Source organism: Amblyraja radiata, chromosome 35 (genome assembly GCF_010909765.2).
Source record: "Amblyraja radiata isolate CabotCenter1 chromosome 35, sAmbRad1.1.pri, whole genome shotgun sequence".
In the NCBI taxonomy this organism is placed as follows: Eukaryota; Metazoa; Chordata; class Chondrichthyes; order Rajiformes; family Rajidae; genus Amblyraja; species Amblyraja radiata.
The window spans coordinates 8845438-8873359 of NC_045990.1; the positions used below are offsets into that span (position 1 = coordinate 8845438).

The window sequence follows — 27922 nt, forward strand, 5'->3', positions numbered from 1 at the left end:
GTTTGAATCACGGAAAAACTCGGGAGAATTCGTGAATTACCTCGTGAAAGTGGGACAGGCCCATAAAGGATTTTTGGCTGTGAAATGTTTGAGATCTTTGAATAAGCTGTCAGATGGTAGGAAGGTTTAAGGCTGGCATTAGTTCAACCCAAAGTGGGCCATATTACATTTGCACTTTATATGTTCATAATAAAGAGTATAACATAGTAAACTCTGATTATAAGCTGTCTTCCATTTGTCACATTTTTTATTAAATATTTTTGATGGATTCGCAATCTATTGTATTGTAAAACCTAAAATTCTGCCGATGTTGGAAATCTGAAATGAAACAAAAAGTGCTGGAAATATTCCATTGATCAGGTAACATCTGTGGGAAGAAAACAGAGTTATATACCCTTTCGATTTCTTTTAAATGAATTATTTGATGTTTTATTTTTATGGCACTGCTACTCTTTATATGTAATGTGTTCCCAGCTATTAAAGCTGCCTGGAGGTAAACGGGACGAAAAAGGTTGAGACCCCCTGATTTACACCATTAAAATAAATCAAACCAACAACACCATTCAACACTTCCAACCATACAATGTTATTCCTGCAGGTAAATTGTTGATCACGGTTTTTCAAATCTGCTTTCCCTTTCAATCCTTTCTCGTCTGGCCTTTGAAAAGTTGACTCCATTGTTCAGATTGGATGGGTTTTAAATATTGATGTAAACGTTATTTGGCGCAATCTGTTGAATTGGTCCCGACAGCAATGTTGGAAAGGGCTTTCTCATTTTCCACCTCTTCATTCTCCCTTCACCACCAGCTCCTCAACCACCCTATCATCACTTCCTATGCTAATGCTTCCTAAATAACAATTGCAATATCTAAATCCTCATGGTTGCAAGGTTCTGTGGTGCAAAGCATGCTACGCCAACTCTGATTCCTGTTTGGCCAATTACTATTGGGCTCTTTTGGAGTGGCTCATGTAATACAATTGTTGCTTGAACACACTGATGGTCTATGCGAAAGGCTGCGTAGTATTAGACGTGCTTGATTTGCATCACAGAAACAACTATTTTGTTTACACGGAGACAAAAATACAGATGGTATGTATACCTCTTATGTGGATCGAATGCATCATAAATGCTACCAGGATACTAGACATGAACTTGCATGATGTACTGGCAATATTGCATGCCAGATAGATGTTGTGAGACCAGTCCCTTCTAGTTTCCATTTGTAGATGAAATAAATGCAGTCAATACACTCTGCACCTTTGGAAAGCTCTCAAAGATTGGATAGATTGTTTTTCCATGGTCTTTGTCTGACAAGATATAATTATGTCATGGAGAATTTTTTAATTTGCTGACAATATCATTGTTATTGGATGAATAATGGATAACAATTAGACAGGATACAGGGGGAGATCGATAACCTGGTTGAGTGGTGCCAGAACAAATCCTGCGTTCATTTTTACAAGACTGAGGAGCTGATTGTTGACTTTGGGAACAAAGTCAAGGGACCATGCACCTGTCTTCATTGATGGGATGGTGGTGGAGAGAGTCAACAGCTTCAAGTTCCTGAGCATGCACATCTCTGATGATCTGCCCTGGGGCCAGCACATTGACGCAATCACCAGGAAAGATGGCCAATGCTTCTATCATCTCAGAAGTTTGAGGAGAATTGGTATGTCGCCAAATTCTCTTTCAAACCTGTACTGGTGCATTTGGAGAGCATACCGTCTGGTTGCATCATGGCCTGGTATGGAAAATTGAATGCTCAAGAACGAAGGAGGCTGCAGAAAATAATGAACATTGCCTGGTCCATCATGGGTACTGACCCCACCACCATCAAAGCGATCTCCAGGAAGCGTGGTGTAAAAAAGTCAGCTAATATCAACACAGACCCAGTCCACCCTGGCTATGCTTTATTCTAGCTGCTACCATTGAGAACAAGATACAGGAGCCTGAGAACCATTACCTTCAGGTTCTTGAACCAATCTTCACAACACTATCCACATCCTACTTCAGCACTGAAGCACCAAGATTTTGGACTACGATGGCTGCTCTATATACTTTGGTGTTCAAACTATCATAATCTAGTTTACTTATAAGAATAGATAGTTTATTGTCTTCTTGTTTGTATTGTAGTTGCATCTAATGTGCCTGTAAACCTGCAAGCAAGTAAGCATTTCCTTGTTCTGGTTCATATGAGTGTATATGACAAAAATAAACATTCTTGAATCTCTCTTGAATCTTGATATGTTACAGAAATTTGTAGCTTCAACCTGGAAGTTAATGGTCATGGTGATCCTAATAGTCTTTGGTAATGTAGCTGTACTCCTGAAGTATGGTTGGAATTATAAAGGAGCATGTCCCAGAGGATGCCGTTAAAGAGCTGTGTTATTCTATGTTGAGGTGCTATTCAAATTGCTCACTGAACACTCTTGATGGATATGGCTCCCTACTGAACCTCTCTGGCATATCGTTATTCACTCACTGTCATTCTTCAGTGTGAGAGAATACCACTTAAGCATTATCAGTTGACTTGAGATATATTTAATAAAAAACATTCACCAACTCATTTGTTTGTACTTGATGATTCTGAGAATGGAAGCAGGTTGAGGGCTGATCCATCTGTTGCCGAGTGCTTGATACTCCATGCATTGGCTGTGAACTGAATTCCAGTGTGGCAACGTTGGCAATGAATTGGTGTTAGGCACTAGTGTTCTGCCTCCACTGAGTATTTCCAATGTGCAATTACATTACAAGAATCACAATTGACAAAGTTCTGACTACAACACTGTGTGTTGATTTCAAATTGAAGCAAATAGCACCCAAATTGCCCAAACAATGGGTAATATATTACTCAATTTTGTGGTTTTCGACTGTTCACAGCAAAACCTGCTAAAAGCTACTAACAAAGGGCAGATGTGCACCAGAGGAATAAAGAACAGTGAGTGACTAACTGATTAATATTTCCTTACAGGATTTAGAGCTTGTTATTAGATATACAAAACTTGCTCGAGCATGTTTATTGGTAATGGTATTTCAAAATATAGCCTTAGATTTAGACAAGGTTTATCTAACAACACAAATCAAGGAATTCAATTCAATATTTCTTAAAGTGTTAAGACACCAAAAATATTTAATTTAACACTTATTTCTGATTTTGACTTTCACCTACTTATTTTTTTTAGTCTGAAGTGAGCAATAGTTTGACAATAGACATTAGGTGCAGGAGTAGGCCATTCAGCCCCTCGAGCCAGCACCACCACCCAATGTGATCATGGCTGATCACCCCCAATCAGCAGAACTGGAAATTTCTCCAGTTTGGTTCAGAAATGAAGCCCAATAAATTATTATGCTTTTTCAGTTGTTTCTAATACATGTGTCAATTAAAATCTTTATTGCACAGTTTTTGGAGGTTGGTTGAGATCATCAGCCTCATACCACTCAAGTGTTAAATTATGAAACTAATTTTCCATGCAAAGTTTACAATAAGTCTTACTTATCTTGCTCCCCTACAAAACTGTTGAATGTTGCAATTGGAAATCTCAGTTTATCAAAGGAATATTAAATAAAGTTGGGTAAGAGGGGTTGAGGTACAAATCGACCATAATCTAATTGAATAGCAGAGCAAATTTGATGACCAGAAAAGTTGCCGCTTGTTCTCAAATATATATATATATAAAGCAATAAGCAAAATGCTACTTCGCCATCTGGCTCTGAGTTTGATACAAGATTGACAAATGTGTAAATTAATAATATTTGGTGGTATTTGAAATGAATTCTGAGTTTTTTGGGGACCTACTAAATTGAAAGTTTTGCGGGATGTGATTAATGTGAACAGTTCAAGCATTGCAGGCTGATTTCCTTTGATTTGCCCGTGGGTTTTTGACATGCTAGAAATGGCATCTTTAAGGGCAGTAATCTTGTAGAACAAGAAATCAAAATTCTGAAAAAATTGTATGCTTTTAAACGAGCTGTATGGATTAAGATGATGGAAGATTTAAATAGATTGGAGCAAAATATTTTGAAGTAATTCAGAAGGCAAACATAATTTGTTTAATGGAATAATGAAGGGCAAGCCAAATACACCCAAAAACAAAATTCTAAATATCTACGGATTAATTAAGCAAACTAAAAATGAACGAAGATAAAGTAAATATATATCCTGCAGAAAGCTAAGAATCATGACAGTGTATAAAAGATAAAACAAAATTGAGTGAGATCCAGGAGAATCTGGAGAAGCAACTGTGGCCATGGGCAAAAGTATAATTATTTCAGTTCAGCAACAAATTGTATGACGATGATTTGAAAACTGAGGACTAGATTAAGATAGTAAATATTCGGAACAATATATTCCTCCAAATGTTATAAAGGAAAGACATTCTATGATTCCCCCCACAAAAGTCATATACTCAAATGTTATCACTGATAGAAGAGATGCAATTCCACATACTGAAAGGATTTTAAACTGAAATTCTTGATTCAACAGCTGCTTCATTTTATACAGCACCGGGCATGAGCTCAGGAAACGTCTAAGCATTTTACAAACTATTAAGAGCTTTTGGAAGTGCATTACTATTGTGGGAAAAGCAGGAGATGTTTTATGTTCTTTCAAATGACAATATGATAATTGTTGAATAATCAATTTTTAGTAGGGATGATGCCAAAGAAGATAAAATCTGTGTGAACAGCATGGATAACTTGCTTGTTTGCAATAGAGAGGTCTTTTATTTCACTTGACGGAGCAACTGGGGCCCCAGCTTAATGTCAAATCCTAAAGATAGCTCCTGTTACTGTGCATCGCAACACAGAAATGTCAGCCTATGATGGTGTGTTTAAATATCAAGATAAAAACCTGAACTTGCAGCCTTCTGACACTGAGACAAGAGCTACCAATAGTGCAATCCTTGTGATGCCTCAGCCACTCAACAAGTGAAACGCTTGGTACTGCCAAAGTACTCAATAATTCTTCATGTAATACAATTTTAATTTCAAGACACATGATCAAATCACTATTCTACAGTCGTACTAATACAATTTAACCTTGTTTTGTTCTTTATTGATGTGACAGAAAAAGATTGGAAAATGCAAATTAAGCATAATGCATAATCCATCTGGTGCCTTATAACTTTAGGACTTTCTTTGCCTGGTTGAAATTACAAAGTGATAATTTAAGATGCGCATTCATTTATTAATTATTCTATCAAAACTAAATTACATTGAACTTTTTTTGTTGTACAGCATAATGGTGTAACTCGTAGAATAATAGCTCACAGTGATCCACTTTCGATCCTGACCTCAAGGTGCTGCTCTTGGAGATGTTCACATTCTTCCAATGACGACCTTGGTTTACTCCGGTGACTGCACTATATAATGCCCCTAATGGTTGAATCTGGGGGAAGTCAAGGAAAACATGGGCAGAATGAGATGCTATTCATAAATTTGTGGCAGGCGCAGACTGAAGGGCTTATATTCATTCGGTATGATTCAGGATATGAATAAACACTTCAATGTTGCTGATTTGTTAAATATTCTATAAAAGACATTAGCCAACCCGATGACTTGTTTATCACTTGATATGGAGTCTTATTACATTTTATTTTGACTTGCTAGGATTTTAGTTTAGTTTAGAGATGTGGAAACGGGCCCTTTTGCCCACCGAGTCCACGCCGACCAGCGATCACCCGTACACTATTTCTATCGTCCACATTAGCGATAATTTACAGAAGCGAATTAACCTACGAACTTTGCAATGTGGGAGAAAACTGGAGTACCCAGAGAAAACCATGCGGTCATAGGGAGAATGTAAAAAACTCTGTACAGACAGCACCTGTGGTCAGGATTGAACCCGGGACATTGGCGCTGTGTTGCAGCAGCTCTACCGCTGTGCCACTGTGCTGCCACAATGGCAACGGAATTATTTTTTGGAAAGTTAATGAAAGGGGCAGCTAATGCTATTGTGCTAGACAAATGATCAGAAGCAAAATATACCCCAATAGCTTTTATCTTTGCAATAAACAGTGACTCAGAATCAGGATAATGATAAAACGGTACCAATAAGAAATATACAATAGCTGGTTAAGTCGGTATTTATTGTTTTTCAATTTTCCCTATATACTGATTAGACAGTAAAGGAAAAGCAACCACTGAATCTGAAAATGCTATTGAAGATATATGCAATATATTTGTTTTGGGGAGAGGAAATAAAATGCAGGAAGTCAAAAAGCAAAAAAATATATATATTTTCTGGGGGTGCTTGGGGGTATGTCCTCCCAGAAGAGAAATAATTTTTGCAGTGTTATGTAATTTTTTCCAATGGATTTTTCTTTATTTTGTCATTTCCCATACGATGGAACATCTTTCCTCTGAGGCAGAAAATAAATGTATCAGTTATAGTGAATGCTGCTGCCTGTTCCATTTGGATGGAATTTTTATTATTCATACTTGCAATCTCAACTCTCTAGTTGGAGTTAAAAGTCACATTTTGAGCCGATGGAAATTAAAAGTGGAAGGGATATAAAGCTCGAGCTGCAGCCTCACTATTGTGCAAAGCCAAATTACTCCTTGGAAACATATTATTACCTGAAACTCACAAGTCACGTATAACGACATCCACCTGAGTTGTGAATTTCTTTTTAATTTATAAAGCTAATATTTATTACTTGTTTAATCATCTTCTGCTTCGAACTCAATATATTTTCATCAGAGAGTGCGATTTACTGCTTAGAGTTCTATTATGCTTGGATTGGGTTAATTCCACATCACGGGAGGTCTTACCCCCAACCTGATGGCCTTGGTGAGGCTAATAAGGTTGATGATTTCAGCTTGTTGCACATTGATAATGCATCAAGAAAATAATTTAAGTACATATTTTATGTTACAAACTAAAGAAGAATACTTTGTTTATTTTACTTCATTCGTTCCCGTGGACAAGCTTTGGGATTCCATGTAGATTACTATTTAACAGAGTCATGACTATGCTTAAGAAACTAAGTCATTATGATGATCATGTTAGCACCTACTTCTTCTTCTTTTGTGTGGCGTGCACAGCCTAAAGTTGTTGGACAACTTGTTCTATTGATCTTCCGTTTGTGCACGTTGAGTTGATTGCATTCGTCGAAACAGGGCGGACCACGTGAATGTTGTAATCTTCCACCCCATGTTAGCACCTGAATGACAAGGAAAGACAATGTTGGTGCTTTCTATTGTTTCTGCCTATGATTTTACAACCTGTGGGGAGCAATACATGTTTCTTATTGGTATTTCTAGAGCTGCTGCAGAAGTTATTTATAATTTTAGAAATTACAATTAAAATAAAGCTATTTATTGGCCAACCAAAATTTACTGTGTAGGAAGGAACTGTAGATGCTGGTTTAAACCGAAGATAGGCGCAAAAATACACAAATTTCCTTCCTGACATTATAGTCTGAAAGTAGTCTTACTATGTAACTGATTGATCAATGGCAAAAGTAGTCCTTTCAAAATTGCCATACATTTCTGACCAAAATCAAATGTACTTCACGGTGACCGCACAGAACACCACCCATCTGTAGTTTGTACTTTGCTCCTCTTGACAAATCAGAATACTTAGGGATGAACTTTTCGGATTGGAGTGGAAGTGAAAATATTGGGATGAAAATATCCACCGCCTTACAAGTTGGCAGATGGTATAATATTAACATACATTATAGGATCAGAATATTACCAATTTGCTGCAGGGAATAGTGTGTCTTAGTAAAATATATAGTTAGAGAACATCTAGGTGATAATCCAACTGCAAAAAATCTGACATTTTTAACGATGCTTCTGTATCGAAGTGCATGAAATCACTTCATATTATCAATATACAGTAAGTATTCATTTGTCGGTCATTGTCCTGAGTGTATTAATTGTTTACTAACAATTGTCGGCCTCAGATTTAATAAAGTGTATTTTTTTCAATGGAAATTGTGTGGTATGGGAAGTTCAGACTTTGGATATACCTGTAAATATTGATTGAATTGCCCTTCATATTAGAATTGTTTAGCAGTGCTTTTTAAAGTTCGATTCTCTATAATGTATTACTTTTCTCCTGAGCAGAGGCTTCTAGTACAGAATGATGTGCAATCGAAAGTGGACCAGTTCCCGCAGCTCCAGCTGCCGGGAGTCCAGCAGGTAGCAGTAATGCATCAGGTAACAGTTTTAGCAATGTTAATTTAGTCAATGGATAGAGGTTGCCAAAAATCCAGAAAATTTTACTAAAGGATAATTTTGATTCCTGCTCTAAAAGAAATTCAGATTTGGATAAATATTCTGTTAGTAAGTAGATTTCAGAATGATCTTTTGCATTTATATTGGATACTATTCTCTATTACTCTCGCTATAAATGAAAAATGGCATAACTGTATGTAGGCTGCTCGGATCTGGATTTTTGTACATTGTAGGAATATGAATAAAAAATATCAAAGGGCCTTAAAAGACAGTTAAATACGAAAGGTTTTTTGTAAATGATTAACATTGGCAGACTTGTGAAACTGTAGCCTAGGTTTTGCAGTAATGATATTAGAACTGTCATTGTTTGTGGTAATTCACTGAATCCGAGAGCAAGTTTGGGATTTCCGCATCTGCATTGTTTAATGCAGAAATCTCAACATTATTGGCAGCGATTCAACAACCATCCACAGGCAGTCATTGCTTGAAAATATCAATTTCTAGTTCATGAACTCCTAGTGAGATTAGAATGTAGCACTAAGAAATAATTACCACCGGGCACAGTTTCAACCATTAAAATCCCTAAATAGATGGATTATGTTGCCTCATGACTATTTAAAATAAAGTAGATAAAAAAAATATTTGTGGTATTTCAACTCTTACATAATCATATATGTTCCAGTCAACATGTGGCGTTTTGGAACCTTTTTGAACAATGATTTTCCCTTTTGCTCCTTGGCATGCTTCAACATGCTTGTTGTTCAGCTAGCTTGACGACATTTCGACTGCTGGATATTGAGGACTTTTTTTGAGCTGATTGCTGATGATTGCCAATATCAAAAATGCAATGTCAAGACCACAAAAATCATGTATTCCTTGTGAATACTATTTCTCCTGCTAATCGCAAATTCCAGACTAGTACTTATAACTACTCTTATGTATTGTTTAGAGTGAAAAGCTAACACTATTAATATCGTCAACGCTTGCTTCAAGAATTAGCCTGCACTGTGTGATCAACAGTGCTTGGCACTTGTAGAACTGAACTCATCAAGAGTGGAGCTTCTAGAGCAAATGAAAAGAGAAAAAAAATTAAGGAAATGGAGGAAGAAAAATACATTTATATTCTGTATGACTTCACCAAGATGGAATAATAATAATACTGTATGAGGGAATCAGTTCAGCAAATGATCAGTGAAGAAAAATGTTGCTCATTTTTAAGCATAACAAACTATTCACAAAGTATTCAAAAGGGAACTGCAGATGCTGGAATATCGAAGGTACACAAAATTGCTGGGGAAACTCAGCGGGTGCAGCAGCATCTATGGAGCGAAGGAAATAGGCGACGTTTCGGGCCGAAACCCTTCTTCAGACTGATGGGGGGTGGGGAAAGAAGGAAAAAGGGAGGAGGAGGAGGAGCCCGAGGGCGGGCGGATGGGAGGGTGGGAGGAGACAGCTAGAGGGTGAAGGAAGGGGAGGAGACAGCACAGGCTAGCCAAATTGGGGGAATTCAATGTTGATGCCATAAGGACGCAAGGACCCCAGACGGAATATGAGGTGCTGTTCCTCCAATTTCCGCTGTTGCTCACTCTGGCAATGGAGGAGACCCAGGACAGAGAGGTCGGATTGGGAATGGGAGGGGGAGTTGAAGTGCTGAGCCACCGGGAGGTCAGGTAGGTTATTGCGGACTGAGCGGAGGTGTTCGGCGAAACGGTCGCCCAACCTACGCTTGGTCTCACCGATGTAAATCAGCTGACATCTAGAGCAGCGGATGCAGTAGATGAGGTTGGAGGAGATACAGGTGAACCTTTGTCGCACCTGGAACGACTGCTTGGGACCTTGAATGGAGTCGAGGGGGGAGGTGAAGGGACAGGTGTTGCATTTCTTGCGGTTGCAACGGAAAGTGCCCGGGGAGGGGGTGGTGCGGGAGGGAAGGGAAGAATTGACGAGGGAGTTGCGGAGGGAGCGGTCTTTGCGGAAGGCAGACATGGGGGGAGATGGGAAGATGTGGCGAGTGGTGGGGTCACGTTGGAGGTGGCGGAAATGGCGGAGGATTATGTGTTGTATTTGCCGACTGGTGGGGTGAAAGGTGAGGACCAGAGGGACTCTGCCCTTGTTGCGTGTGCGGGGATGGGGAGAGAGAGCAGTGTTACGGGGTATGGATGAGACCCTGGTGTGAGCCTCATCTATGGTGGCGGAGGGGAATCCCCGTTCCCTGAAGAACGAGGACATTTCCGATGCCCTGGTATGAAATGTCTCATCCTGGGAACAGATGCGGCGTAGGCGGAGGAATTGGGAGTAGGGGATGGAGTCTTTACAGGGGGCAGGGTGGGAAGACGTGTAGTCCAGATAGCCATGTGAGTCAGTGGGTTTGTAATGTAAAGGCTATCTGGACTACACGTCTTCCCACCCTGCCCCCTGTAAAGACTCCATCCCCTACTCCCAATTCCTCCGCCTACGCCGCATCTGTTCCCAGGATGAGACATTTCATACCAGGGCATCGGAAATGTCCTCGTTCTTCAGGGAACGGGGATTCCCCTCCGCCACCATAGATGAGGCTCACACCAGGGTCTCATCCATACCCCGTAACACTGCTCTCTCTCCCCATCCCCGCACACGCAACAAGGGCAGAGTCCCTCTGGTCCTCACCTTTCACCCCACCAGCCGGCAAATACAACACATAATCCTCCGCCATTTCCGCCACCTCCAACGTGACCCCACCACTCGCCACATCTTCCCATCTCCCCCCATGTCTGCCTTCCGCAAAGACCGCTCCCTCCGCAACTCCCTCGTCAATTCTTCCCTTCCCTCCCGCACCACCCCCTCCCCGGGCACTTTCCGTTGCAACCGCAAGAAATGCAACACCTGTCCCTTCACCTCCCCCCTCGACTCCATTCAAGGTCCCAAGCAGTCGTTCCAGGTGCGACAAAGGTTCACCTGTATCTCCTCCAACCTCATCTACTGCATCCGCTGCTCTAGATGTCAGCTGATTTACATCGGTGAGACCAAGCGTAGGTTGGGCGACCGTTTCGCCGAACACCTCCGCTCAGTCCGCAATAACCTACCTGACCTCCCGGTGGCTCAGCACTTCAACTCCCCCTCCCATTCCCAATCCGACCTCTCTGTCCTGGGTCTCCTCCATTGCCAGAGTGAGCAACAGCGGAAATTGGAGGAACACCACCTCATATTCCGTCAGGGGTCCTTGTGTCCTTATGGCATCAACATTGAATTCCCCCAATTTGGCTAGCCTGTGCTGTCTCCTCCCCTTCCTTCACCCTCTAGCTGTCTCCTCCCACCCTCCCATCCGCCCGCCCTCGGGCTCCTCCTCCTCCTCCCTTTTTCCTTCTTTCTTTCCCCACCCCCCATCAGTCTGAAGAAGGGTTTCGGCCCGAAACGTCGCATATTTCCTTCGCTCCATAGTTGCTGCTGCACCCGCTGAGTTTCCCCAGCAATTTTGTGTACCTTATTCACAAAGTATGTCTGGAATTGATTGGTAATAAAATACTGAGTCAGAAATTATTTTGCGGATCCACCTGTGACTATTACAAATGCGTAAGATAGACATATTGTGATTGGACCCAGCCAAACCAGCCTGTAATGAGATTAGAGACAATGTGTCAGCTCCATCTTAGTCTTGGTCTCTGGTGACTATACAGTTAACACTTCCAACATCCATTGCACATCATAATGAGCATCATTATAGGCAGCGATACTTATACATGCAATCTCCACTTCATTTACTCAATGTTCAGTGAGATCAATTGAACTTTTCTGACCAGTTTAAATCGGATATATCCTGTATTTTTTTCCTGGAACTGCACTATAGTGCTTATACCTACTTCTATGTGACATACTTAAACTCTACTTGAATTATTTTACACAAAGTGATGATGTTAGCTTCAAAAGAGGCCTGGTCCTCTGTTTAACTTATCTAAATGATAAGTACAAATAATTTATTGTTAGTTTGCAATAGAAATAATATTTCTTTATAATGTTTGATTGCAAAACGTTTTGTTTGATGTGAGTTCAGCAATGCTGTGTTATCCGTATCCTTGTTCTTTGAATTATTTTCAGACTACAAATAAAGTGTTCTGTCAGCATCATTTAATTACAAATCACTCTATTTTTGTCATTGTTTTATGTCGGCTAATATCCTCAGCATGTTAAAGTCAGAAAAATTGGAAAGTACAACCAAAATCTTGTATGCTTCCTTGGTTGTTATGTTTGAGAAAGTAATAATGAGATAAGGAGGGTTGTTGTGCACAGATCATAGATCATAGAAAATAGGTGCAGGAGGAGGCCATTCGGCCCTTCGAGCCTCATTCATTGTGATCATGGCTGATCATACCCAATCAATAACCCGTGCCTGCCTTCTCCCCATATCCCTTGATTCCACTAGCCGCTAGAGCTCTATCTAACTCTCTCTTAAATCCATCCAGTGATTTGGCCTCCACTGCCCTCTGTAGCAGGTAATTCCACAAATTCACAACTCTCTGGGTGAAAACTTTTTTTCTCACCTCAGTCTTAAATGGCCTCCCCTTTATTCTAAGCCTGTGGCCCCTGGTTCTGGACTCGCCCAACATTGGGAACATTTTTCCTACATCTAGCTTGGCCAGTCCTTTTGTCATTTTATATGTTTCTATAAGATCCTGTATCCTATACGATCCTATAAGTGCAGATGTAACCATGTGGGAGAATGAGAAAGGGATAGGAAAGGTAAACCGACAGATTAAAAAAAAAGGTGGATAGGTATATGAGAGATGGGCAGGTGGAACCAGACAGAGAAGGGCAATGAGTCTCGGTAATGAGGGAGGAAAAGTAGAATAAAGAGAGAAAGAACTTGGGTGTATTGGTGGGGATGGGAAAAGAACATGGGTGTTGGCTACCTGAAAGTGGGAGAAATATGTTTTCTTGTTGGCTATATAGAACAGTCCTCATCCCAAACCTGCTCTGGCACCCATCCATTACTTTCTCTCTGTTACACCGATGACTGCATTGGTTCTGCTTTCAGCATGCGCACAGAACACAACAACTTTGGCGCCATCTTCCACCTGCACACAAATTCACCTGGACAATTTCTGACACTTCTTTCCCTTTTCTAGGACTCTAGAGAGTCCAGGAGACAAAATACCCAGCAATATCTTCTATAAACCGACTAAAACCCACGTCTACCTGACAACAACTCCTCAACATTCTGTCTCAGTTACCAGCTGCTGTCTCACCCTCGCTCTCACTTCTACATTCTGACTATCTTCCCTTCACACTGTCAGTCCTGATGCATGGTCTCAACATTAAATGCTGGCCACACCTTTGACTGCACAGGTGTAGCTTGTCCCATTGAGTTCATCCAGCAGTGTTTTGTTCCAGATTCCAACATCTGCAGTCTCTTATGTCTCCCTATTTTTTTACTTCATCATGACCATATTGTCCAAATATTCATTATGTTTTGGGTTTGATTTTTAATACTACTCTTGACATAAGTTTGCGTGGCTATGTAAGTTTCATTTATTGTTAACGGGTTTAAAGGTACGTGTTTTTTATTCAAATGTCTTTTCAGCTGGTGCGAGTCAACATTTATTTTTAAATTCAAAGTATCGGTTCATGTCTCTGAAGGTCTATGTTTCCAATTTCAACTTTTTTTGTTATGTATGTCAAAAGTAACAACATAATTGAACTTAATATCACAGTTGAATACTCTTCAGCATATTACCAGTCTGCTGAAAGAACTATCTACTAATTGCTATGTCCCTGCTTTTGCTTCATAATTCATTCAAATTTTTAACATAAACTTTAACTTCTTCCAATTTTAATGGCAATACAATGAAATCTGATTACCCCACTATTCCTGGTGGTGCATCTTACGCAACAGATTGCTGGTTTAAAACGTCCAACTTTTTTTTTCATACTATAGATGAAAAAGCTTCTAATTGATGTTTTTTTTACCATTGCGATTAGATTTCTCTTATTTGTTTTATCGTAACCCATCATTATTTTTGGGAGGAAACCACAATTCTTCTCATAACCATTTCATTCCAACGATAAAGTCCACATTAAACTCCCCCAAAGTATAGGTTGTAATTCCAGATGTAATAATTAGTTTAGTTAACATTGAAAATTATTGTTTATAACATTTAAGCAGATTTCCTTTTTTTTTTAACATATATTTTGTAGCGTTTAAGGTTTGCCTTTCGTACCTATTATGGCTGTCAATTGAAGATTGTTGTTCCATACTGATGAAGGCTGTGCTTAGTAATTTAATTATAATTTCTCTTTTTGGTTTCTTCGATGGGGCAATTTTGTCAAAATTACACACTGAGCAAAAATCAGGAATTCTATATTCTATGTTCACACTTCTTACTTCAAAATAGATAAATATATTAATTTAGTTTTCACATAGGAAACCTTTTATTTAGATTGTCATCATGAAAACTGTCAATTTTCTTCACAGTCACTATTTTAAATGTTTTGTGTTCTGTGTATATTTTTTGTAGTGTTATCTGGTTTTGTGTCAGTCTTTGAAAGTTACAATGACAAAAATGCCTTCCTGTAGAGGTTTTAATTTATTTGTTTCATGCTTAAATTCATAAATATTCTTTGCTGGGAGTAGATTATTTTAGTTTTGATATTGCAGATATATTTAAATAATAGATTAATGCATAGTTTATTCATTTAATTGTACTGATAATAATGATTTTAATTATTGCAAGGGAAATCTTGAAATATTTCATTACTGAATTTGTTTGTCTGTTTTGGTCAATGCATTTTCCAGAGCATTGTTGATGTTTTCCATTACCACGTTGAGGTGTTTGATGAATTTATTATCTGTACATTAATGATAAGCAATCAAAAGACCTGTTTCAATGCATGAGAATTGTACTTCAAAAACAAAATCTCAATAGATTTATTTCAATTCACCTAATTTCACTGGTTCCATTAAGTGAAACAAGAACCAAGAAACACTTTAGCATATATAGATTAAGGAAAGATGATTCCTATTTGCTTGTTAGTAGTAATTATTTTAGATTGGATTAATAGCATTATACAATGTTTTCACAGAAGGAGACCAATCTGCCCATTCTTCTCACTATATTATTCTCTTAACTCTAAAAGTTTTCCTGTTAATTCCAATTTGCAACGTCATCTGTTCACACCATCCGTTCAGGCACATCAAGATCATATCTCATTATGTAAATATATTTCTGTTTGTACCCCCTTTGATTCTTAACCTTGTTTCCTCTGGCAATCAATTGGCTCGTCAATGCAAGCAATTTCTCTTTCTAATTCTGTCAAACCCCATCATCATTTTGAACCCACGATTAAATTCACACAAATTTTAAGGAGTATAGCCCCAGATTCTATAATCTCCCCTCAGAATCAGGATCCCGTCCCCCTCATATTGTTGTACTAAACGCCCTTCATTCGTCCTAATATTTGATGTGCATGATTATCATCGTTTAGCTGAGTCTATGTCATACACTGGGAAATCCTTCAAAATTGTAGTCATGCGTTGGCCTGGTAAATTGAGTGCTTGTCTTTTTTTTTGTAACGGATACAGTATTCATTGATCTGGGTTTGTCTTCTGTGTGACTGAACTTGTGATTGCTTTTCATAATATCTAACAGCTCCTGCAGTTCCACATTCAGTTAAGTGTTTCTCAAAAGATTACCTTGAAGGTCGCTGAATCAAAATATTGTCAGTACTCGGGTCAGAATCTGTGGACAGAGAAGAGAGGCATTTAAAATGGGAAGAGTGTAAGAGAGAGATAAAGACAATTTCTGAGATAGGGTGGGAACAGGAGCGAATGAATGACGCAATATAGACCCAGCGGACAGTTTGCAAAGGTAGCGGAATAACAAAAAGCATGTCAACAAGATGACTTGAAAGACATCTGAAATTGTCAAAAAAAAGTACTGAAATGTGAGCTGCAAGGATGGTTTGACTGAGTTATCTAAAACAGTTGCTTAAACAAAGCTCAGCGTAACAACAGTCACCTTTGACCAGGCATCTTCTGGACTTCACTTTTAATTCAGCGATTTTAATGGCTCCAGTAATTAAATAGACCTCTGAAAATCTATAAATCTAACCACACATCTCAACAAGAAGGGTTTCGACCCAAAATGTTGCCTATTTCCTTCACTCCATAGGTGCTGCCTCACCTGCTGAGTTTCTCCAGCAATTTTGTCTACCTTCAATACAGCCTGCTTCCTTCATATTAGTTATTCAGATTTATTCTATGACCTTTGGATTTGATCTTGAGTTCAAAATTTGGATTAAAAAAATACTCGTAATGATATTATTTTTGATATTTGATTGAACAAAAACGTTGCAGAATATTTTTACAAATCTATTTCATTAATGTTCTGTCATATGCTTTATATTTTTTGGACAAGGTTTTCTCCTCACAATACTTGTTAAAGAGAAAACATTTATGTCTAGTAAAGGGAATCAAAATAGCACATTTTCAAGCAACAAAGGAAATGGGAAATCTCAGGATGTCTATTGTTTATGAACAATGATTTATTATATTAGCAATTTTAAAATACTCGTTTAGTTTAAAGGAAACAACTGTGAGAGAGAACTTCTAATATGAGATGCACCCATCTCCTCCTAAAATTAAGTCTTAAATCATCATCAGGATAGAACAGCCTATCGATAAGATTATTTTTAGTTCCACTTGTGACATCGCCTTGCATTTCCTCTCCCCATAACACAGTTTCCTGCTGCTAGTCAGAAGATCATCAAGGAATGGAAACCCAAAGTTCAGTTTATTAGCTGATTCTGGCATCTCCATCTCAAATACAATAGGGATTAAAGTTGCTAAAAAAATCCTGTGGAAATGATTAATGCTCTCACAAGTTCTCAGCAGAAGATGACATTCCTAGTTGTATCATGTTATCTGCTCTGTTAAGAAAGAAGGCATCATACAACAATCCCTTTGGGTCTCTGCATAAGAGTAGCTGTTAAAATATTAACCATCAAAGATGATCCTTTCTTCAAAAGGTGATCCTTTAGCTCAAGGTGTAAGTAGAATTAATTGATGTTATTTTGCCTCTGCAGAGATCTGTTGTACAAACAACACCACAGGCTGCAAAAACCAGCCAGGTTCAACAGTTATCAGTACAAGCGTTACAGCAAGTTCATGTTTCTCAGGAGGTAAACATTGTTGATTATTTTTAAATCTCTATTTTGTATTTATATTCCACTAAAATTAATGTGGTTTAAATTGAGATCAGCCAACTTTGTTAATCATTAATTATGACTATACTTTAAAATGTACAATTGTGCAAAGAAATTACAGTACAGTTCCTGTCATTAAAGTTATTTTCTGCCAGGCAATTTTGCTATTTGCTTAAATCATGTTCGAACTATTAAATATGTGAGCTAGGATGGAAATTTTTGTTTAGTTTAGAGTTTGGATATACGGCAAAAGCCATTTGGCCCACCGAGTCCACGCTGGCCATCGATTACCCATTCACACTAATTCTATGTTATCCCACTTTCACATCACTCACTACACACTAGGAGACATTTACAGAAATATGACATTCTATATGTAGCCGAGATATTGGTAGTTAAGTATTGAATTGGGCTGGGATTGGGAGTTTGGGGTGGGAATGGAAGAAATTGGGAGTTTATGGAGAGGGTGGCTTTGGGAGGGGGAATATTGAAATTAGGATCAGCAAACCAAGTTTGATGCTGTTCTCCTCTAAAATCAGACTTTAGACTTCAGAGAAACAGCACAAAAACAGGCCCTTCATCCCACCGTGTCTGCGCTGACCAACAAATACCCCGTACACCAGCAGTATCCTACACACTTGGGACAAGTTACTATTTTACCAAAGCCAATTAACCTACAAACCCATACATTTTTGGAGTGTGGGAGGAAACCAGAGCACCCGGAGGAAACCCACTCAGTCACAGGGCAAACGCACAAACTCTGTACAGACAGAACCCATATTCAGGATCGAACCCGGGTCTCTGGCGCTGTAAGGCAGCAACTCAACTGCTACGCCTCTGTGCCATCCACTGACATAGTTTGTAGTTCCTAAATATGGGAAGTAAATCAGTTGTTTGTTGATTTTCTGGCATCCTTAAAAAACGAAAATGAGACTTATATTTATATATCCTCTCTTACCCACATGAGATATAGTCATTGTTTTAATGAAGGAAACTTGGCAGACAATACGCCTCCAACCAGATCCCACAAAAATATTATATTTTTAATAGTTTTATGGGACATAGCCAATGCTAGCCAAGGCTAGCATTGATGGCCTATTCTTAATGACCCTTTTGAGGAGCTACTTTCATAAACCATTAAGACCTGGTATAGAAAATGTTGGATTGTTTGGAAGTAATGAAACTTTAGCTTCTGCCTTGGCAGGCCCTGGTTCCTTTGTCGCCTCTGTATTCACCAGAGCGCCTGTTCCTCTGCTCCGTTTAAATGGGAAATAATTTGTCCAAGGGCTTGGAAAAATCACTCAGAGACTTGCAATGTATATTGTGACGACATTGAGCGTTCCTACCGGTCTACCTGCCTATCCCTTGCTTGCTGAACTTTGCACAACAGCTGCAAGGTTGTGTGTCATTCACTGGAATTATCCATAATTAAGAAAGCAAAAACATTTTTGGACCCCCAATCCCCACCCCTTCGTGGCCAAGTTTCAATCCACGGCTCAACTTTGTGCCACGCTGGAGATCGCGAACCAGTGCTTTAAGGACTGGGCACCAGGGTCACAACTGCAAGTTTAAGTACTGGCAGCTGCAAGAACCCGCAATAGTTAAAAATGAATGGAGTAAAACGTCTTAGAGTAACACATGACCCCACTCCAATGCCATTAAAAATCATGTTCTGGTCCCTCACCTCAGAAACACTTTGCTTTTCACCCCCTCATGAAACAGACAAAAAATTGAATAATAGTTCTTTAGTCGACCAAAGTTTGTTCTCGTTTTCAGTGATCCCTGAAAAATTCCCATGGGAATTATAGGAAAAAAAAATTCTAAGTGAGAGATAGTCAAATTAAATTTTAAGTGTTTATTTTTGGATAAATATTAAGTCTGAATTTTTCTTTCTCTCCGAGATTTATAAATAAATTAATGTGTGCGGCCATAACCAATGTAGTTATTGCAGTTGCTTTAATATGCATGTTTGTGAATTGTGTAAACTATTTTTTGTCTAAGTGGGGGGATGAACCATGCTGGAGAATGGAATTATTTTTGTATCCAAATTATTGATAAACAGTGTCCGGTTACATATTTCACAGATTATGTACCTTTAATTATTTTTGTGGTCATCCTCATGAGCAGAAGCTTGTTTCTTTTCTGTTTCCTGTACTATCCATGTTTATAAACGATAATTTTTCATATTAAGTTAAGAATAAATTTTACTATGGTTTTATATGGGAGCCGGATAGAGATCCTCATTGATTGATACCCTCCTTTAAGATACTACAGTTAATTTCCAGTACGTTCAGAAACCACTTAAATGTTCAGATTATTCATGATTTGTTGGTTCAATTCCATTCAATGCTGGCATGTTCATCCTTCCGTCTTTGTGACTTTTTACATTGGAACGTGCGTTGTATTCTGAATAATTTGCTTATATTATACACTAGAGCACGGAGAATGACATTTCCAGTTTGCTAGAGAAAGATCAGAAGCTGCAGGTAGTTGCCGATTCTCCCGGCTCAAGGAACAGTATTCACGAAGAACATCAGTTAGGAAATTCCCAAGCATTGAGTCCAGAACACAAAGTGCACGTCCTACACATGATGCCCTCTACCTCAGCACCGAGAGTTGAAGTGATTCGATTTACACCCCAGCATCTACCCAGCACAGAGCAGAAAGTGATTATTGAGCAGGTTCCATTTTTCTCCATGTTACCAGCCAGCCCTGAGCAGCGAGTCAAGGTTCAGCGAGTCCCTCAGGCATTAGTTTTCGGAACTGGACCAACTGCGCTTAAAGTAGGTTAAATAGGAAATAGTTATAAGAATGGATGGAAGGGTTCGTTATTTAAGTTCTTAGCACCCTGTGTTGATATTTGGTCTATCTATTAAGTATTGTATTTTAGTAAATATAGAAACACAGAATCTGGCACTTATTATTGTACCTCTGTGGACAAAGTCACGAGCTTTCTTGAAAGTAATATACTGGCAAACAAATATAAAATGAGGCAAACACATTTAGTGTTTCTTGCTGAGCCTTTTTGTCCCAAGTCAGATAGATGTTTGAGCATCTGGAAACTTAGGTGATCAAACTTCTCGATAACCTAGATAAAAAATAAACCTTTATATTTCTATTTAAACATTTAGCATTCAATCTAAAATATCTTAAAAGTTAGTTTGGACATTTTTAAATTGCATGTTTAAAATGATGAAATTGATCTTTTTATTATTGCCTCAACTGAATATAAGGAAACATTTTCTGTGGGTAATAATGAAAGTAAAATTCTATTGAAAAATCAGAAATTATAGTTTAGTTTTTGATGTGTAGTTCCTATAGGAAAGTCCTATGATGGATAGCTAAATATTCTATGGGGATGCAAAATAATTATTGTACTTTTAAAATAGCATTTGTTAAGATAAGCTTGCAATATGTATTGTAGTTAGACTAGTCAGACAAGTAGTAGTCCAGTAAAAATGGACTGAACTGCATGGTTAGCACCTGCATTGGTTTAGAAAACCAATTGTGCAACACATTCACAGTAGTGTAGACGTTGCAATGCATGCATAATTTACAAGACTGATAATTATATAAATAATAATTGGCTTGTAATAATTTCAATTGTGAATAGTGGCTGCAAACAGTTCATTTTGTTATTTTGTCCTATAGCACGGATACAGACCTTTCCACCCAACTTGCCCATGCCATTCAAGATGCCCCATCCAAACAGATCACATTTGCCTGCATTTGGTCTATATCCCTCTAAACCTTTCCTATCCATGTACCTGTTCAAGTGTCTTTTAAATGTTTTATTGCACCTACCTCAACTACTTCCTCTGGCAGTTTATTCCAGTTACCCACCACCCTCTGAATGAAAAAATTGCCCCTCAGGTTCCAATTAAATCTTTCCCCTCTCACCTTAAACAATGTCCTCTAGTTCTTGAATCTCCTACCCTGGGTAAAGGCCTCTGGATGATTGAAAGATTATTAAAAGGATACTTGTGGGAATGAGTGGTGAAGTTTGGATTTGAACTGTGCCCAGTAATGTACATGTAGACTTTGTCATATTATTTAAATGGGGAGTATATTAAAGAAAAAGTAGTACTTTGCATCAAAATAAATCTTGTTAATATTTTTAACTAATAGATGATGCTCCATAATGACCTTTTCTCTCTGGATAATCACAATGTTTAGGTTCAGCAGTTACAACAGGTCCCAGTGCAGCCTGTTCAACATGTCTACTCGAACCAGGTGCAGTATGTGGAAGGGGGTGATGCCAGCTATACAGGAAGCACAATGTGAGTAGAAATATTGACTGTCAGAACACTTCACGGACTGATAAATAAAAATGTGCTTGATAATGGAACCCATGTTATTCTTAAAACTGGAAGTTTGTATAGTTAATTTAAAAAAAGGAATTAGAATCTTCAAAGTACAAAAGAAGGCCCCAAATATGTAATTGTTAATCTACGTGAGTAAATGTAAAATTGATTACTATCTTGCCTATCTTAGCACCAACACAAATTGATCAAAAATTACTTGGAGGGAAGCAAGTGTCAATTATCTTACAAAAATTATTTTTGTAGTACTTGCTGCTATAAACATAGATACAATTGCTATACATGTACTGTGAATTTGCATTACTATTTATTTTCCAATTGATGCAACAAACCTTCAATTTAATCAAATTCTGATTGAAATCAGTTTTTATTATTAAGCAACTGTCTCAGACATTGATCTCAGAATTTTAGATTGTTATAACAAATATATACGATTAGCTATGGTTGTGTTTCAAACAGTGTTTACAGCTTTACAGAACATATTTGCATTAATTGCAACCACCCCTCCTTGATAACATTACATAATATTCGAAATGCACACATTTTGTATCTTCAGGTTCATTTGATGAACTCGATACCTGCATTTAATATTATTATTATAATGAATGCCTGTTTTGTTTTAGAGAAAGGCTATCTATGGAACAAATTAAAAGAACTGCATGCCCCTCTTTGGTAACAAAATAATTAATAATATTTAATTCCATGCGATATATTTTAACTTTTACAATCAGAAAAGGTTTTTAAATGTACTTTTCAATATGTCGACAAACTGTCACTAAAGTCATCTTTGTGGATCCGCTGCCTTACTTTTTCATTTCAGACGTTCAAACAACTACCCTTATTCTGAAACTCAGCTGTACAACCAGAACACAGGCGGGAGTTACTATGAATCTCAGGGGACGCCAAACCAGGTTGCCACGCCGGTGACTTCGCAGAACGTGGTCAGTAGTGGAACGGTGCCAATGTATGTGACGGGAGGGCAGATTGTGGCCAACCCAGGAGGAGGGACCTATGTCATCCAGGGAGGTTACATGCTGGGGAGCTCCAGTCAGTCTTACAGTCACACCATGCGTGCCTCTCCAGCCACAGTGAGTCACCGGTCAACTCTTCCAAGTGCTGACTCCCCTGGGATTTCTGTTTTGTATTGTTCAATAAGGATGGTCAATAGCACAATTGTTAGACACCTACCTCCCAAACAGAATGTTGAAGATCTGAATCACAAGATCACCTGTCGCAGTTTAATTGCTATTACCTTTGTGCTCAAATTTAATTGGCTTTTTCCAGATAAAATATATTTTAAAGGAGGGATGCTCTTTAAAAAAAAGAGATAATAAGCATCTAGAACAGCAAGATTAATTTCTGTTGTCTAGTGGAATAGCATTTAAAATATTTGCAGAAGAATTTGTACATCAAGATTGGAATAAAAATTGGATATGAAGTAAAAAAGAGGCAATTGAATATTGAATATATAAAATGTTTAGAATAATAATTGCACTGAGTATTGTGGCTACATCTCACATGAGAGTTCCCATATTTTAAATTACTAATATGAAAAATCTGTGCTTTATATATAGGCACTTGAACTCCCAGATTCATAGCTTCTTAGATACTCAATTAAAAATGATTTGATTAGACTTTTGTTTTACTGAATTGGTGTTTAATCAAGGAATATATTAGAATGCAAACAAATTTTGACAAACCTCCTAAAATTATGAATGGAGAATTCCAGATTATTACAAGACTGTGCTTTTCAGTATAGTATAAAATACTTACAGACTTTGTACATGTTATCAATGATACTGAATTATGTCTGTAATAAAATTACATAATTAAACACAATTTTGAAATATGTTATAAAAATATTGAACTATGTTGGAGAACTATTGTAGGATTAATTTGGTGTAGGGTTTTGAAACTAGCAGTGCACTGAGCCTTTTATATAACATATATCACAAAAATACACCTAAAAAGCACAAACGGTTTGCGCAGTGCATTCAATTGATTCACAATGAACAGAAGTGCTATGTAGAAGACTAAATTACTGTGCGTGTTGGGTAGATCACTTTCAGAGAGCTTTGTTTATTATTTTTTTAAATATGGTATCACTTAAGTACCTAAGAAATTAATGTGAATAGAAACAGTGGCACGATATTAATGTATATGTGAATCTTGTACCTTCAGGCAGAGCAGTGAGAGGGAGTTATGCAGAAGAAAGACAATGGGTGGAAAGGCTTATAGAAAGAGGGAGAGAGGAAGAATGAGAAAGAACGAAAAAGAGTGAGAAAAATAGAGATTTACCGAGAGAAAGATTGTAACAATTATAAATTATAAAATGGGGCAAATGTTCGATTTTCTTGTCAATAAAATTTTACTTGCATTAGAAACTAAGCATTTTTTTATTTCCAATGGAATCAATTCAAATAAGGGTTTTACAATAACAAACCCGTCATGCCATATTTTGACCCAATCTGCAAGTTAAGTCTATCCCAATTCATTTTCCATTTTGCAATGTTAGCAATGTGACAGCAGATCTATTACCTGTACTAATTAAAATTACTGTTTGAATGCTGCATTTTAAATACAATTCAAAAAATATATATTCTTGCATGAATTGTCTTTTGTTTCTCCTCTGTGGAATTGCACTGTTAAATATTATACATTTAATACTGAATTGTTGAATTAGCCCTTTTAAGTTGCATTTAAATAATTAGATTTACAATAAAATGGTATTGCAAGGAAGTAACATATCAAAATGATAAAAATCCATTCTTTTTTGTTTTTGCACAGGTTCAGTGGTTATTGGATAATTATGAAACTGCAGAAGGAGTTAGCTTGCCCCGAAGCACTTTGTACTGTCATTACCTGCTACACTGTCAGGAGCAAAAACTAGAGCCAGTAAATGCTGCCTCATTTGGCAAACTGATACGATCAGTATTTATGGGACTCCGGACTCGGAGACTTGGCACAAGGTTAGCTCTTACCTTAAAATTTTCACAGAGTATTCAGCAAAATTTGGGATTGCAGACCAAACTGTCTTTTGAAAGTCATTTGTTAAACTTAAAATGGTTAGACTAGTATTATAAAATAATTTGTTACTTTCAGTTTTTCTCCCTCCTAACTGAAATTAAACTTATCAAGAATCTTTACTTCACAATGTCAGTATTAAAACATTTTATTGGGGTGACATGTCAATTTTTATTGTAATTTATTGAGCTTTTGTCATCTCATTATTCTAATCAAAATGGCAGTTTAATGTAACCCTGCTTACATTCCAAAAGAACGGAGTTTGTACGTTCTCCCTGTGACCTGCGTGGGTTTTCTCCGGGATCTCTGGTTTCCTCCCACATTCCAAAGACGTACAGTGTTATGGGCTAATTGACTTGGTTAAAATTATAAATTGTCCTTAGTGTGTGTAGGATAGTGTTAGTGTGTGGGGATCGCTGGTAGGCGCAGACTCGGTGGGCCGAAGTGCCTGTTTCCACACTGTATCTCTTAACTAAACTAAACTAAACCATTATCTGATGTAACTGCTTTGGCTTGTCAATTTGGTGATCTTGTATTAATTATTAAACTGACTATCGTAGCAATGTTAATATTTTTTACCTACCTACTCTAGAAAGTCAGGTAAACGAATAAAGGCGGAATAAGACAAAGCTCAACAAACACTTGTAGAACTGCGCCTCTTTTTATGATGGCATATCACAGGCTTGATGACACAAGACAAAGAGAACAATTTCACATTCCTGCCATTCAGTGTCTTTTTATTTTTCTATCCTTTGCTAGTGTTTGAGTTTACACTCAATCTCCTATTTAGATCTCCTCTCGACGTACGTTTTGCTATTCACCTATTTCAATCAGCACCACTAGGACTTATGTATCTTACTTCCTCTTGCACTTCATTCTATCATAGTTTAGATTAATTTAGAGATACAGAGCGTAAACAGGCCCTTTGATCCACCAAGTTTGCACTGACCAGCGATCCCCGCACATTAACACTATCCTACACACACTAGGGACAATTTACATTTATTCTCAGCTAATTAACCTACAAACCTCTACATCTTTAGAGTGTGGGATGAAACCGAAGACCTTGGAGAAAACCACAAGGTCACACGGTAAATATGCAAACTCCGTACGGACAGCACCGTAGAGACTCCATACAGATATAGTTAGGATCAAACTCGGGTCTCCGGTGCTGTAAGTGCTGTTAGGCAGCAACTCTACTGTTGCCCCACCATAATCCTTCCCTTATGTTCTCTTTGCCCTTTCCCCATCTCTGCAATTTTTAACATATTTCATTTCTAACTTATCTCAGTTCTGAAGACAAGTCATTATTTAGATAGATTAGTTAGATAGATCTCAAGGGGCTAGTGGAGTCAAGGGATATGGGGAGAAGGCAGGCACGGGTTATTGATAGGGGGCGATCAGCCATGATCACAATGAATGGTGGTGCTGGCTCGAAGGGCCGAATGGCCTCCTCCTGCACCTATGTTTCTATGTTTCTTATTCTGAAATGTTCATTCTTTTTCTCCCTCCATAGATGTTGTCAATCTGTTTAATACAAACTGCTGTTACTTCACATTTCCACATCTGCAGTGCCAGGCTTTTGGATTCTGTACTTTAATTCAGTAAAATGTTTAGCAATGTGCTGTGGCACCACTGTGTGGCCAGAACTGATATTGCTCCTAAACTTTGGAAAGTTTCAAAAGTAATTACGAATGGTTCATCGAAGGGTGATCAATGGAAACCGATAAATTATGAGATTAATCTTAACTTATCTTGGCATCTTACTTTTGTAAAGATTAATCTGTGCAGTACTGAATAAGGTGGTGAAATTGCAAATTAGTCGATATTAGAACTGTTTTTAAATTCTAAAAAATGCATGGAAAAGTAGAATAAAAGCAAAATGAAGGAAATATTTACAAAAATTGAGGAAAGGAGGAATAGAACAGAATTTGTATTTATTTACATTCCTTTACTCTATTTTTTTGCCTCGAGTTGGAATTATCCCAGTAGTGATGGATTGATTACAGGGCGAGGCAAACCAAACCCTTACGGTGTTTTTGAGAATCATTTTGGCCATTGGTCAGTTTATGACTTGGAATGTTTGAAGTTCATATTGACCGGAGGGATTCATTTGTTATTATGAATTTCATCTGCACAAGAATGTAGATGTAAATATTGTGGCCTGGAAATTGTCCCTTGTTGTGAAATGTGCACTAAAATACTGATTCTCAGAGGACATGTAGCAATTTGCCTGTTAGTCGCATGGATCTCCCCTACTTTAAAATTTGTTTCTTGAAGTGTTGACATTGCTGAAAAGGCTGGCATTTGGCCATCCTTAACTGCCCTTTGACTGACTTGCAAGCTTCAGTTTGCATGGTCAAGAAATTAAACCATTTCTGCTGGTGGACAGCCAGGAGTTCCAAATATGGATCCCTTAATGCTAGGTGCAACAGTCTTACCTGGTGTTTGGACCTGCTTTCCAACAATCATGGTGGCGCAGCGGTAGAGTTGCTGCCTTACAGCGAATGCAGCGCCGGAGACCGGGTTAGATCCCGATTATGGGTGTTGTCTGTACGGAGTTTGTACGTTCTCCCCGTGACCTGCGTGGGTTTTCTCTGAGATCTCCGGTTTCCTCCCATATTCCAAAGACGTACAGGTTTATAGGTTAATTGGCTTGGTAAATGTAAAAATTGTCCGTAGTGCGTGTAGGATAGTGTTAATGTGCGGGGATCGCTGGTCGGCGCGGACCTGGTGGGTCGAAGGGACTGTTTCCGTGCTGTATCTCTAAACTAAACTAAACTAAAAATCAACATTATATGCAAAGTGCGTGTATGTGGCCCAATGTGGTAAATGTATGTGACACAAAGATTCATATCACTCTTGTGTACTCTGTGCATTCTAGGCTCATAACTGAGCAATGCAGTTTTATCAAATAATGTAAGACTTGAATTGATGTTTCTGACTCAAATCACGGTTGATCATCCAGGTCCTCGTATGCATTTTATAAGAAATTATATTACGACTATCAAATGTTTATCTTCATTTTTTTAGGGGAAACTCAAAGTATCATTACTATGGGCTTCGGATTAAAGCAAACTCACCACTAATTCGACTGATCGAGGATCAGCAACACTTGGCCATAAGACAACAGCCATTCACACAGAAGCAGAGGTGAGTAAGCAAAGATCCCGTCATGCTAATGCTGGTGAAGAGGCGGCAATTTTGAATCTACAAC

At 38.2% G+C, this 27922-nt stretch overlaps 1 protein-coding gene across 6 annotated transcripts in view; it reads left to right on the top strand.

The window, feature by feature from the left end:
- rfx1 (regulatory factor X1) overlaps positions 1-27922 on the top strand; it is an 87139-nt gene that overhangs the window by 35760 nt on the left and 23457 nt on the right. For 3 of the 6 annotated variants that reach the window (XR_004409894.1, XM_033012228.1, XM_033012229.1), the window contains exons 4-9: positions 8075-8167; positions 17240-17335; positions 21536-21639; positions 22502-22769; positions 24469-24650; positions 27739-27858. Coding sequence is in view for 4 of the 6 variants with exons in the window: in XM_033012228.1 (XP_032868119.1) it covers positions 8075-8167; positions 17240-17335; positions 21536-21639; positions 22502-22769; positions 24469-24650; positions 27739-27858 (863 nt within the window). In the remaining 2 variants the exon portion in view is untranslated. The remainder of the gene's footprint in view (positions 1-8074; positions 8168-17239; positions 17336-21535; positions 21640-22501; positions 22770-24468; positions 24651-27738; positions 27859-27922) is intronic. The other 3 variants (XR_004409895.1, XM_033012230.1, XM_033012231.1) reach the window with 2 other exon arrangements.